Below are 12,651 nucleotides of genomic sequence, written 5' to 3'. Positions count from 1 at the left end.
CACTTTTACATATTGTTTTATATTGGCCTAATTTTTTTCCTGGTTTTCAGTCTGATCTTCCCAAATAGGCAGCAAGTTTATTGAAGTCAGTGGCAGTATTACGCTTCAAACAGGGTAGGGGGGATGTTTTCAGGATGGATAGAGAAGGCAGTTAGAGCACATTTTTCTGCCTTTAAAATATCTCTCATATACATCCTCTTTTCTCCACTCACACATCTGCTCTTCTAGGTTCAGGCCCTCAACACCTCTTGCCTACTAGGCTATTGCCAGAGTCTTGGGTCTCTTTTCAGTCTAATCCATCTTTCACTCGGATATCAAAACGATTCTCCTAAGGCACATGTCTGATCATCCCTTTCCCCACCTAATGCCACCCCGCCAATTGCCTGAATCCGGGTATTTTCCTAATAATGACCTCTGTGCAGCCCCTGGCTGCAGATGCATGCTCTCACAGAGCTATGCAGGGAAGAGATAGCAGAAAGAAGGTCCATACGACAGAAAGTTGGAACTAGAAAAAAAAAGGCAACGAGTTGATTCATTTGCCCTCATCACTACAGTCAAAGAGGTGAAGAAGGGGGTAGGAGTGTGTAGGGGGAAGCAGCTTATCTCAGGCACAAGCATATGCCTTAGGAAGTAAACATATATTATGGCAACCAGCAACCTTTTAAGGTTTAACAAAAACAAACCCGGGCTCTTCCCCCAAATGTCAAGTCTACCAATTAAGACAGACTGTAAAGTTCTCCATCTTCTTCTTTAGGAACAGTGGGTAGGGCAAGGGTTGTGTGCAAAACATGGATGAGTGAATTTATAAAAAAAATTAGAGAGAAGAAGATATTAAAATAGATAATAAAGAGCCCCAAAAGAGCTCCCAACTCATCATCCTTTTCAACCTGACACATCATTTCTTTCTCAACCCTTTATTAATACAATCCATTCCTGGTTACTCAAGAAACACTAATCCTGGCCTCTGCTTTTCCTACTTCTCCACCCGTCTGGTTACCTCCTTATTCATTAATATCTGACCAAGGGTTAAGCAGGAATGGAGAGGAAGTAAAGGAGTATCAATCTGGATTTCTACCTATGGCTTTTGGTTTTCTATTGCTCTAGCAAAAAGGTCTCATTAGGAAGGATTAAAGCAGTGGGTTCACGTGAGGTTTGGAGTATCTATTGATTTCAATTATTTGGGCTTTCTCTGTCTTCTCCAATTTGGCATGACGAATCCAGAAGAATTTATTTTAGTATCTAAGAACAGGTGCAATGAAGAAAAAAATCTCCAAAGCCAGAACCCAGGCTTCCTGAGGCTCAGCCTATTTCCAATCCCTTGATTAGAGATGGGGCAGCTAAAACCGAACCAGCTCTAGGAAAGCAAATCATCACAGCTGCTCCAAGTCTAACAGCACAAAGTGTCTCTAGGAGTCACTTGCCTGGCAAGCTATCCATCTCCTTCTTGCTTCCCAGTTCAATCACCTCCCCCATTGAAAATGGCTCTGTTTCACCCTAGGTTGGGAGTCTATGAACCACCATTATGTCATTCTTCCTAGCAGAGAGAGCAGGTGCACTTCAATACATGGGAAACCACTCAGCCAAAGAAAAAAGGGGGCCATTGTTAGGCTGTGGGTGGATTCATATAATGTTTTCTTTCCTTAGCATTTACATTCACATCCACATATTGGGGTCTCTGTGGAAAATGGTGGATTTGCCCCTTATGGCCTGTAATGGATCGGAGCCATGCAAAATGAGCATAGACATTGGGCCTGAAAGAAATGAGGTTGCAACATTCTCTCTTCTCTGTCCTGCCCCTTGCCCACCCCTCGCCCCCAATCCTGGGACTGCCATAAAAAAGCTCCAAGAAAAAGAATGTTCATAAAAATCAAAAATAGAACAAAAAGAACTGTGCTTCCTTCTCCAGACTGCAGCTATGTATGCATCGTCCTCATAACATACCAGTAAGGATTGGAAAAGCGGGTGAATCTTTTTCTGGCTTGAAATTTTTGCCTCTATCAGCAAGGGTGAGATAAGTGCAGAACTAAAAAAGAATTCTGTAAACTTCAAAAGGAAGAAAAGCTCAGACCCTTCTAACCTTAATATGTGGCCCTGTTTGGGCAGATGTACCATATAGCAGGAGTAACAGTGATAGTTTCATCAACATGTTGATTAAAGTAGTACCTCCCTTCCCTGATTTTTTAAACCTTTGCCTTCAGGCTTAGAAGTGATACTAAGCATTAGCTCTAAGGCAGAAAATCCCTTGGTAATTAGGGTTAAGTGATTTGTCTAGGGTCATACAACTAGGAAGTGTCTGAGGCTAGACTTGAACCCAGGTCCTCCAGTCTCTAGGTCTAATACTCTATCTATTGAGCCACCTAGTTGCCTCCCTTTCCTATCTATTTTTAAACCCTTATCTTCTATCTTAGAATTGATACTAAATATTGGCTCTAAGGGTTAGGCGACTGAGATTAAGTGACTTACTTATTCAGAGTCATACAACTAGGAAGTGTCTGAGGCTAGATTTGATCCCAGAGTCTCTAGGTCTGGCTCTTTATCCACTGGGCCACTTAGTCGTCTGCCTTTCCTGATTTTGCAACCAAGAAACGACCTGAGCATGAGTCAAGGAGCTAGAGAAATTGCAAATTGGTTCCCCAGCCCTCCCTGATGTTGGACATATGATATCACTTAAAACTACAATGCATGTAAAGGGCTAAAAAAAAAACCCTGCAACCAATAGCATAGGGAAACCCACCCTTTGGCTTCCTTCTGGGTTTGTAATCACCTTAACGACCTCTGTGCATGGGGATTAATGTTTGAGCTGAGTTCAGGCAATCAACCTTTCATGGCCTCTGTTATTATTGCCAGTATAAATACCTGGTTGTGACAAGGTCTGCATTAACGTTATGAAAATTGGTACCTCTGTGAATTCTCTAATTGTGAATGGCTCTTGGCCCTCCTTCCTTTGGTGGTGCCTCAGCTCAAAGCTAAGTTGGATAGCAACTAGGATAATTTGCATATGCTAAGCAGGCCTTCCAGAATTCAGAATTGCTCATTCTTTCTAGACCCTTGTGGGCAACTCCAATTCAGGAATTGTTAGGCACAAGCTGACCCATTGCCAGACCATGGGCCTCCAGGTGCTTGCGAAGCTGAGTCTTGAGAGGCATGAATTATGAAACATTTAGAAGGGTTTTTTTTAGAATGGGGAGTTTTCAGTACAAGAGCAGGAGGCATCCTTCCTGTTCCAGGAGTCTACATTGAAGCTATATTATATAGGAAGAAGGAAATGGGATCCGATTCAGAGTTTGTACTTTGTGGCTTTACTGACTACTACATAGAACTACATTCCCAGAAACTATCAAACAGATCTAAGAAAAATTTACCTTCTTTGGCTTTTCCTTTCAATTCTCTCCCTGTCCTTTACCTCCATGTCTCTGTCTCTGCCTCTCTCTCCTTTCTTTCTCTTCTTTTCTGTTTTTGTTTTTACAGGGATCTCTGTTTATAATGGGGCTCTGCCTATGACTTCGTGGGGAAACGTGTCCTCTTACTATAGTGAAAGTTGGAAGATTTAATCATTACAGATGCTAAGAAAATATGGGGGAAGGTTGTGAGGAAGTAGGATGAATGGAGGGGACCAGAGCAAACTTTGTGGGTCAATATAATGATTCATAGGCTGATAATTTTTGCAATCTACATGGATCCCCCAAAGTTACCAGATAAGTTATGAACCCTTTGGCCCAGAAATGTTTCTACTACCCAAAAGTATCAAAGAGGAAGAAGAGTCGATATGTACTAAAATATTTTAGTAACTATTTTTATAGTGGCAAAGAACTGAAAACCGAAAGAGGGAAGGGAAGAGATGCCCATCACTTGGGGAATGGCCAAAGATTATAAAAAGATAATGGGATACTATTATGCTGCAAGAAATGACTAGAGGGATTGGTTAAAAGAAACCTGGGAGGATTTGTATTAAATCATGTAGAATGAAGTCAACAGAATGAGTAGAGCAATTATACAATAACAACATGGTAAAGACAAACAACTTTGAAATACTTAAGTACTCTTATCAATGCAATGACCAACCATGTTTCCAGAGGACTGATAATGAAACACGTACTTTACCTCCTGACAGGAAAGCGATGGTTTCAAAATATGGAATGAAATTTGTCTGGTAAAATTTAGATGTGAACACTATAGGAATTTGTCTTACTTGGCTATATATATTTGTTACAAGGTATTTGGGGGGGGGTGCTACATGATTCAATGGATAGAGAGCCAGGCCTAAAGACAGGAGATCCTGAGTTTAAATCTGGTCACAGACACTTCCTAGCTGTGTATCCCTGGGCAAGTCACTTAACTCCCATTGACTAGCCTTTACCACTCTTGTGCCTTGGAAACAATACAGAGTATTAATTCTAAGATGGAAGGGCAAGGGTTTTAAAAACAAACAAATACAAAAAATAACCAAAGCCCCCTTCTAAATTGGAGTAGATCAAGGGAAAATAAAATAAATGCTTATTATTTAAAAAAATTTTTTAAACATCAACAAAGGATTGCAAACACAAACACACATCCATTTGCTCAGCTAATTAGACTTAGTCTTTTTGACTTGGTTTAGATTCTGTTTTCCTTACAGGCCAGTGACTAAACTAGATAGCTTGTAGGGATAACTCCCACTCCTAAGATTCTTTAACTCTACAGCTCTCCATGAAAGAGGAATCTTACCTTTACTCGTCCATAGCTTCCTTTGGGGATGAGAATTTTGTGGCCATAAACCTCCACGGAGAGCTCCTTCACCCATGAGACAGCTGAGCCCCCTCGGTGTTCATTCTTGGCCTCCACACTGAAGAAGGGGAGGCTGGACACATGCAGGCACTGTCGAGCCAGCAGATAGGCGCACGATCCTTGGAAGTGGAAGAGGAAGCCATCGAAGGTATGGTAGTGAGGCTCTCCGAATACCACACAAGTGCTGCTCTCCAGTGGGTTACAGTGGAAGAATTTGCCCTTGGGCTCGCACACCTCATAGGGGCTACAGGAGGCATCCTGGCAGAAAATCTCATTGTTGAAGTCCAGGCAGCGGCATTTGATAGTACAGTTCATGTCATCCCAGAATACCTCTCCTCGTCGAAGGAATTGCCCTGAAAAAAAAAAAATACATATCCCAGGAACTGAAACCTATTCTTTTTTGCATTTGTGTATAGACATACAAAGTCATGGATTTTATTTTGTTTTATTTTATTTTGTTTTATTTTATTTTATTTTATTTTATTTTATTTTATTTTATTTTATTTTATTTTATTTTATACCCTTAACTTCCATCTTAGAATCAATACTGTATATTGTTTCTAAGGCAGAAGTACAGTAAAGGCTAGGCAATGAGGGTCAAGCCCAGGGTCACACAGTTAAGAAGTGTCCAAAACCAAGTTTGAACCTAGGACCTCCTGTCTCTAGACCTGGCTCTCTATCCACTGAGCTACCTAATCTTTATCTTTAATCATATATATTCTTTTAAAATATAGTTGTGTTTTAAAACATTCTTCTGAAAAGCTGTCATTAGGCTTCTCTGGGGACAGAAAAAAAGTCAAGAAGCTCTGGTCTAGGTCTCCAATCAAAATGTTGTGATGTTTTTCTACTTGCCACCAGATTAATGCTTCGACTATTATTTTCTTCATGTAGCCTAGGAGCCCCTTCTTTTTACAGAAGCCCCAAGGACTGCATTAACTTTTTATGAACTAGTTTTGCATAGGCCGAGAGTTAGGCAGCCCCTAGAGCTAGCACTCACTTTCTCTTTACCTATTAGGCCATATAAAACCTAGAGAAATGCAGGTGAACACAGGGGCTTCTGCAGTACAGTAATGTAGTTACCATGAGGAAGGTGCTACTTCTTTCCAATAACAGACACTCTTATTTTGGTTCAAGTTCCATTTATAAGTAAATTGTCCTTACTAAACAACCTCCAGAGACTTTGAAATATGACAAATAGCTGTAAACAACCTTATTCAATGGAAGATCACAATGGTCCTATGACCCTTTGCTAAAAACATTGAACTAACAGTGAAGGACCCTGAAGTGAGCTCTCCACCTCTGACACTGATTTGTTTTGCCTTCAGAAGGCTTGAGAATGTCCTGGGACTCAGTTTCCCCTATCTATAAAAAAGGTAATAACGCTATATTTGCCCTTTCCTAGCTGTCAGGAGAACAAGTCTGTTGGAAGGATAAAATGAGATCATAGCATCATTGAATTTAGAGTGAGAAGAGCTCCTTGGGAGTATCCAATACATGCTACTCATTTTGCAGAGGAGGAAATGGAAATGACTTGCCCGAGGTCATGCAGGTAGTGAGTAGCAGAGCAGAGATTTGAACACAGGCTCTCTGAACCTAAATCTACTGTTCTTTCCACTATACTATGCTGCCTCTTTCTTAGTTTGCTTTCCTAATTCTCCTTCTTTTCCTATCCACCTTCCTGTCCACTCGGATACACACTTTCATTACCTGTTACATGGAAAACTGCAATAGAGATGAAAGCATTTTATTTTACTTTTTTAATTTTTAAAATTTAAATTTTTTTTTTACCAATTACATGTAACAACAACCTCCTCAGAAGTTTTCCAAAGTTATATCGAAATTGTCTCCCTCCTTCCTTCCAACTCCCTTCCTGGAGCTGGCAAGCAATTCAATCTGGGTTATGCATGTATTATCATGCAACATATTTTCCATATCGTTAACTTATGTAAGTGAATACAAATCCCCCAAACATATACAAGTGAATATAAATAATAAACAAGTGGAAAATCATATGCTTAGATGAAAGCATTTTAAACGTATTGGTAATAGGTGTTGAGTCAGCCCTAGGATACATTCTCCTTTCCTCTTGCTTTTCCATTTGGGGAAAATAAGGTGTCTATCTCTACACCTAGGCACAGTGATGGGTAAAACTGGCAACGAGAGAGAGTTGGAATAGAAGGGAGGTGAGAAAGGACACCAGTGAGAGAGAGAGAGTTGGGAAACAAGGAGTGAGAAAGAGAAGGAAAAGATTGGGATTTTGTTTTGTTGCCCTCCATCTTGCACCAGAAAGAAGGCACTGAAGAATAGGAGGACTCCATAGTAATTTACCACTATTTCTAAGAAACAGTTGAGCTGTGTGCTATGGAGCCATGGAGAAAAAGAAAGGGGGAAAGGAAGAGGGAAGGAGAGGGAGAGTAAAGAAGGGAGGGAGAATGAAAGAGATAAAAAGAGAAAGAGTAAAGGAGAGAGAAAGAGAATGAAGGAGAGGAAGAAATGGAGCAGGGAGCAAAAAAAGAAACATTCGTTTTGAGTCCATAGCATATTAAATTTAATGGAAGGACCTGGGCACATTTAACCTGGAAAAAAGAAGTCTAAGGAGGCAGGGGTAGGGTTGTAATAGCTGCCTCAAGTGTATGAACGGCTCTCATATGTAGGAGGGTTTGAGCATATTCTGCTTTGCCCTAGAAGGTAGAAATTCTAAACAGGCAGATTGAGACTTCATGTCAATAATAACTTCCTAACATTTAGACCTGTCTTGGGGTAGAAAAGGCTCCATAGATAAGATCGGTTCTGCCTCCTTGGAGGTCTTTAAGAAGCAACTGGAAATCACTTTTCAGTTATGTTAGAATGTGAATTCTTATTGTATATGGGTTGTATGAGCTGGTGACCAAAGTACCTTCAGATTCTCAAATTCTTTGATTCTAGTAAGAAGTCAAAGATCTAAAAAGGATTTTCTGCTAGCTCTGCTAAGACATTGTCATATTGAGGATTGAAGTGACCCTGGGGACTTATATAGATCTTTGGATCCAAACGTAGCTTACTCAAGGTTTTTTGTTACATTCCCTCAATAAGTACACTTAGATTCTACTATTATGTTATAAAAATGATGAACAGGTTGATTTCAGAAAAATCTGGGAAGACTTACATGAAATGATGCAAAGTAAAGTAAACAGAACCAAAAGAACATTGTACACAGTAATCGCAAGATTTTTTTGATGAACAACTGTTAATGACCTAGTTATTCTCTGTAGTATTGTGATCCAAGAAAATCCCAGAGACTCACGATGAAAAATATCATTTGCATCCAGAGAAAGAACTGATGGTGTCTGAATGCAGACCAAAACGCACTATATTTCACTTTCTTCTTTTATTTTGTTTGATATCTCTTCCATGAAATGACTAATATAGAAAAATGTTTTACATGATTGCTCATGTAAAATCTATATTAGATTTCTTACTGTCTCAGGGAAGGGAGAAGGGTGGGAAAGAGGGAGAGAATTTGGAATTCAAAATTTAAAAAAAAATGTCAGAAATGGTTTCTACATGTAATTGGGGAAAATATTATTTAAAATACAATTTATTCTGTAATTTCAGGCTTGTTCTTGGGGGCACTGGGGGTACTGGACATTCATCTTCCCAAGTTTCCTGTATAGGAGCTATGATCCAAGATAGTGAGATCTCCCAGACAGACCTGGGTCTTTTTATCATGAGAGAATCTCTGCTACAAGGGTTCCAGCCTTATAGGTAAATGTAATTTATTAATGTCAGCATTATAAAGAAGCAGTGCTTTCCACGGAGAGTAATTTCAAGTTTCAGGTAAGGTTTGTTCAAGTTCTAAAAGCTTTTACATTTTTTTTAAATAGAGAAAAGGGAATAGGCTGAGCAGACATACACTCAGCAGGAATGATTATCTCTGCAACTCCTTTCTATACCTGTCCTATAGGAAAAAAAATGCAAATTAGCAATTATGTTCCCTACCTTTCAAGTACAGAGACCTCAAAATGGGATAAGAGATTCAATCTAATCCCAAGGGTTTTATAAAAGATCGATCTCAACACAGGCCCCTAGGTTCCCTGCCAAATTTTTGGCCCAGGTCCAATGCTGAATATATTATGAAGGGTTCAACTTGGGATAATTTCAAGTCTATGATTTTTCAAGTTTCCAATAAAGGAGAGAAAACTGCCTTTGTTTGTCCAGAGTACTGGACCCAAAGGTAGGCCTTCCAGATAATTTGATTTGTAAAATGATAACATAATAAGCTGATTCTATGCAGCAGCATTCTCCCTGCTATTACCCAGACCCAATCCCAATCCCATTAGGCTGATATATGCCTGGTGACACAAAAGAATGTGTAGCCATTTGTATGGGGATATTGAATTTGTCCTGTATATAAAACTCAAATCCATAATTCAGGAGTCAGGGAATGATGTCAGAGTTGGAGCTCTGCACACTAATAGGGTCTGTCCAACTCTTCTGCTCTACCGGCTCAGATTTTCCATTATTATAGCATTTTACCTTTAATACCCAGAGATCAGAGGTCTTACTGAACATTTTTCCTTTTTATCCATTGCTCTGAGACTCTTGGAGAAAGGGGAAAGGGGTACCTGGTTCAGATTCTGCAATTTAGCAGGCACTTAGTGTAGTCCAGAGATTTTAAACATATGCGATATTCCCCAGTGCTGCCTGAACCAGATTAAAATGTCATTGGGAAATATTAACTAGCTAAATAAAAATACAAGAGAACATAGATAATGTTAATATGTGGTTTTCTTGGTCAACATATGGCCTGTAGGGATGCTTAGATACAATTTAGTGGTCTTTGATTTGAGTTTGACACCACTTAGGCATCAAAAGGAAGAAGGACATGCATGGATTGGGTGGTGCCTTTCATCTGTGGATGTTAAGTGATACCATATCTATATGGGAAGGAGCCAATAAGTCTTTGAAATCCTGGTCTGCTTTGGGACTAAATTCTTTTCAATCTAGCTTAATTCTGGCCTGCCTCCAAAATACATATTTGCTATTCTTAACACCTTGCTGTTTACAGAGTCCAGAAAGGAAGCCACTAGAGAGCCCTTCTCTCTAAGGGCCAGAAAATACTCTCTGCCTGAATCTTTCCAGCAGCAACTTGAGCAATCCGGAATTTGGAGAGAATCAAAGCTAGCTTTAAACCTCACTGCACAAGCCAGAGAACAAACCTCAATAGGTTTCCTTTAGGCCAACATCAGACGTTTAGAGCCTTCTCTGAAATATTAGAAACCTCTTTGGGTGCACAAAAGCCAGGGTAAGATATAGGAGGGAGGAGGGTGGGAAGGCAAGGGTATCAAATTCAAATAGAAGTGGACACCACTAAACCATATGTAAGTATCCTTGTGGACCACATATTGACTTAGAAAACCCCACATTCATGTATGTCTTTCTTTTTTATTAATACATCAATACATTAAAATCAGAAAGAAATGGCATTTTAGTCTGGTTCGAGCAGCGCTTGGGAGTGTTGCGGGCTGCACGTGGCCTGTGGGCTGAATGTTTGGCCCCTTTGCCTCAGACCATATACGTGGGTTTTTCTGTTTATGTGATGGAATGCATGACTGAGGGCTAGAGAGAGGACACGGAAACCTCCTAAGGCTCCTTGGACTGCAGGGAGACCTGAGATTGGCCTGGCCAAGGAAAAGAAACTGAAGCCTTCACCCCAGACTCAAAGTAGGCAACTTAGAGATGCTGGGTCCACTTGTCTCCTGCTTCTCCCAATAGCGTTAGCCTGTAAGCAAAAAGACAGAGAAATTCTGCTCCCAAGTGTGACTCGACAGACCAGAAGCAGGGTCCTCCCAAACACAAATGCTCCTATGAAAGTCCCAGGCTTTTCTTTGCACATCCAAAGAGGTTTCTTATAGTTCAGAGGATGCTCCAAACTTCTGATGCTGGCCTAAAGGAAACCTACTGATGTTTGTTCTCTGGCTTGTTCAGCAAGGTCTAAAGCCGGCTTTGATTCTCTCCAAATTCCTGGATGTTCAAGCTGCTGCTGGGAGGATTTAGGAGGACAGCAGTCCCAAAGACTGTGATACTGATTTCTCTTTCTAGTTGTGCTGGGGAGCCCTGATTTACCTTCAATAGGTCTTGGCAATGCTCCAAATTTGCCTGGTGATGCAAAGTCACAAAAAGCAGATGGCAAAGCAGGAGGAGTAAGTAAGGATTAAAGAACAAGTAAAACGAAGGACAAATGGTCACAAATACAGAAATAATGTGGATGAGGAAGGCTACTCTTTGGCCCTCTGGCCATGAAATCACTCAGGACTCTGGTCTTCTGTGGAGCCAGGCAGGAGAGGGTACAGGGTTGGGGGCCCAGGCGAAGACTGCAGGGCTTCAGCTCCGTGCATGATGTCTTGTGCATGCTAAAATTACCTTGATCTCTTTTACACAGCTGAGATGTGTCAAAGGAGCAAAGCATCAGGAACAAGACCGCCCCCACAGCCTAAAAAGGCTGGCTGTCACTCTAGACTAAACAGACTCGTTTTTCCAGAGAAGGGAAAAGGGCTTTTTACCTCTGGAAGTACAACCATTTGCTGGGTCAATTTCCCTCCCATCCACTTTAAAGGCCCAGCGACCTGGGACATTCACATTTGTGGTCTCTTGGATGTTCACGATATCAGGGGTTCTTGAACCTGGGAGGCTGAAGAAATTGGTGAGGTTCCCCCCGTTAAATCCTGCCTAAAAAATAGAAGGAAGAGACATCTTATGAGCATGCAGACCACACACCTTTAGGCATCCTATCCAGAGAGTTCAATTTCAGGCTAGACTGTTATCTGTTATGAAGATGCATCCCTTTACAGATCATCGTCCATGCTCTAGGTAGGAAGGACCAAGACCTGAACAGTCTGTCTCCTTTATCCTGTCCATCTTAAGCATAGAGTCAAAGAAACACAAAATAGGGGGACGAGACGATCGACTAAGTCTACCTGGTTTTCCCCTGCTTAGATGAGGCCAGCAAGAACTGGTTCCTTTAGTTAGTAGCTGGAGGTCTGTAGGATTCCTGAAAAGGATCTGAGAAATGTAAACCACAGCGATGCAAGGAGATTTAAGAGGGTGCAAATGAAGGAAGGGAACCTACCTGGGCCATCACACCACCAAGACCTGTCAAGGGGTCACCTCCACTTGCAGTTCCAGTGGTCCAGTTAATTTCATGATAATTGAAAAGGGTAAATGTGGATGCACCATCAGAGATCAGCACAGCCTGGAAGGTATTTACCTAGAGGAGGGAATGCACACTCATAACTCAGGTGAAGGTACTGAGTAAATGGTTAATGTTCTCATAATGCATCAGGAAGATCTGGGTTCAAATCCTGTTTCTAACTCTCACTAGCTATTTGACTCTGGGCGAGCCATTTCATTTTCTTAATCTGTGAAAGGATGGGGTTAGAATATCTGGCCTCTAAGGTCCCTTCCAGCTCTAAATATATAATCCTATGAACTATGTCCCTCCCTTTTTTATCCTTATCCCTATCTCACTGACTACCAAGTTGTTTGAGTAGCCCTGTTTTTCTTTCTTTCTTTTCTTTTCTTTTCTTTTCTTTTCTTTTCTTTTCTTTTCTTTTCTTTTCTTTTCTTTCCTTTTCTTTTCTTTTCTTTCCTTTTCTTTTCTTTCCTTTTCTTTTCTTTTCTTTTTTTTTTGTGGTTCACCATGCCTCTTTTCTGAATCGTCTCCAAAAGGGACTAGGAGAGATCTGTACCCATCTATCTAAAAGGAAATTTACTTGTGAAGTCCCACCTTACTCAGTACCTCCTTACTTCTGAGTTCTACAAGACAGAAAGGCTGAAGCTTGTGATATATTGGACCACCTATAGATGGCACCATGAGAATAAAGTATGAGAAACAATTGCCCAGCAGGA

The 12,651-nt window shown here is 40.7% G+C and overlaps 1 protein-coding gene across 2 annotated transcripts in view; it reads right to left on the bottom strand.

Annotated features, from left to right (window-relative positions):
* The window catches only part of LOC123239132 (alpha-tectorin), a 165,210-nt gene that overhangs the window by 68,894 nt on the left and 83,665 nt on the right, over positions 1 to 12,651 (bottom strand). For both annotated transcript variants that reach the window (XM_044666406.1, XM_044666408.1), the window contains 3 exons: positions 11,873 to 12,010; positions 11,307 to 11,472; positions 4,705 to 5,117 (listed from right to left, as the gene is read on the bottom strand). In XM_044666406.1, coding sequence (XP_044522341.1) covers positions 4,705 to 5,117; positions 11,307 to 11,472; positions 11,873 to 12,010 — 717 coding nt within the window. The remainder of the gene's footprint in view (positions 1 to 4,704; positions 5,118 to 11,306; positions 11,473 to 11,872; positions 12,011 to 12,651) is intronic.

Source organism: Gracilinanus agilis, chromosome 3 (genome assembly GCF_016433145.1).
Source record: "Gracilinanus agilis isolate LMUSP501 chromosome 3, AgileGrace, whole genome shotgun sequence".
In the NCBI taxonomy this organism is placed as follows: domain Eukaryota; kingdom Metazoa; phylum Chordata; class Mammalia; order Didelphimorphia; family Didelphidae; genus Gracilinanus; species Gracilinanus agilis.
The sequence above is the reverse complement of the archived record's forward strand: the minus strand, read 5'-3'. Positions and strand labels throughout refer to the sequence as shown.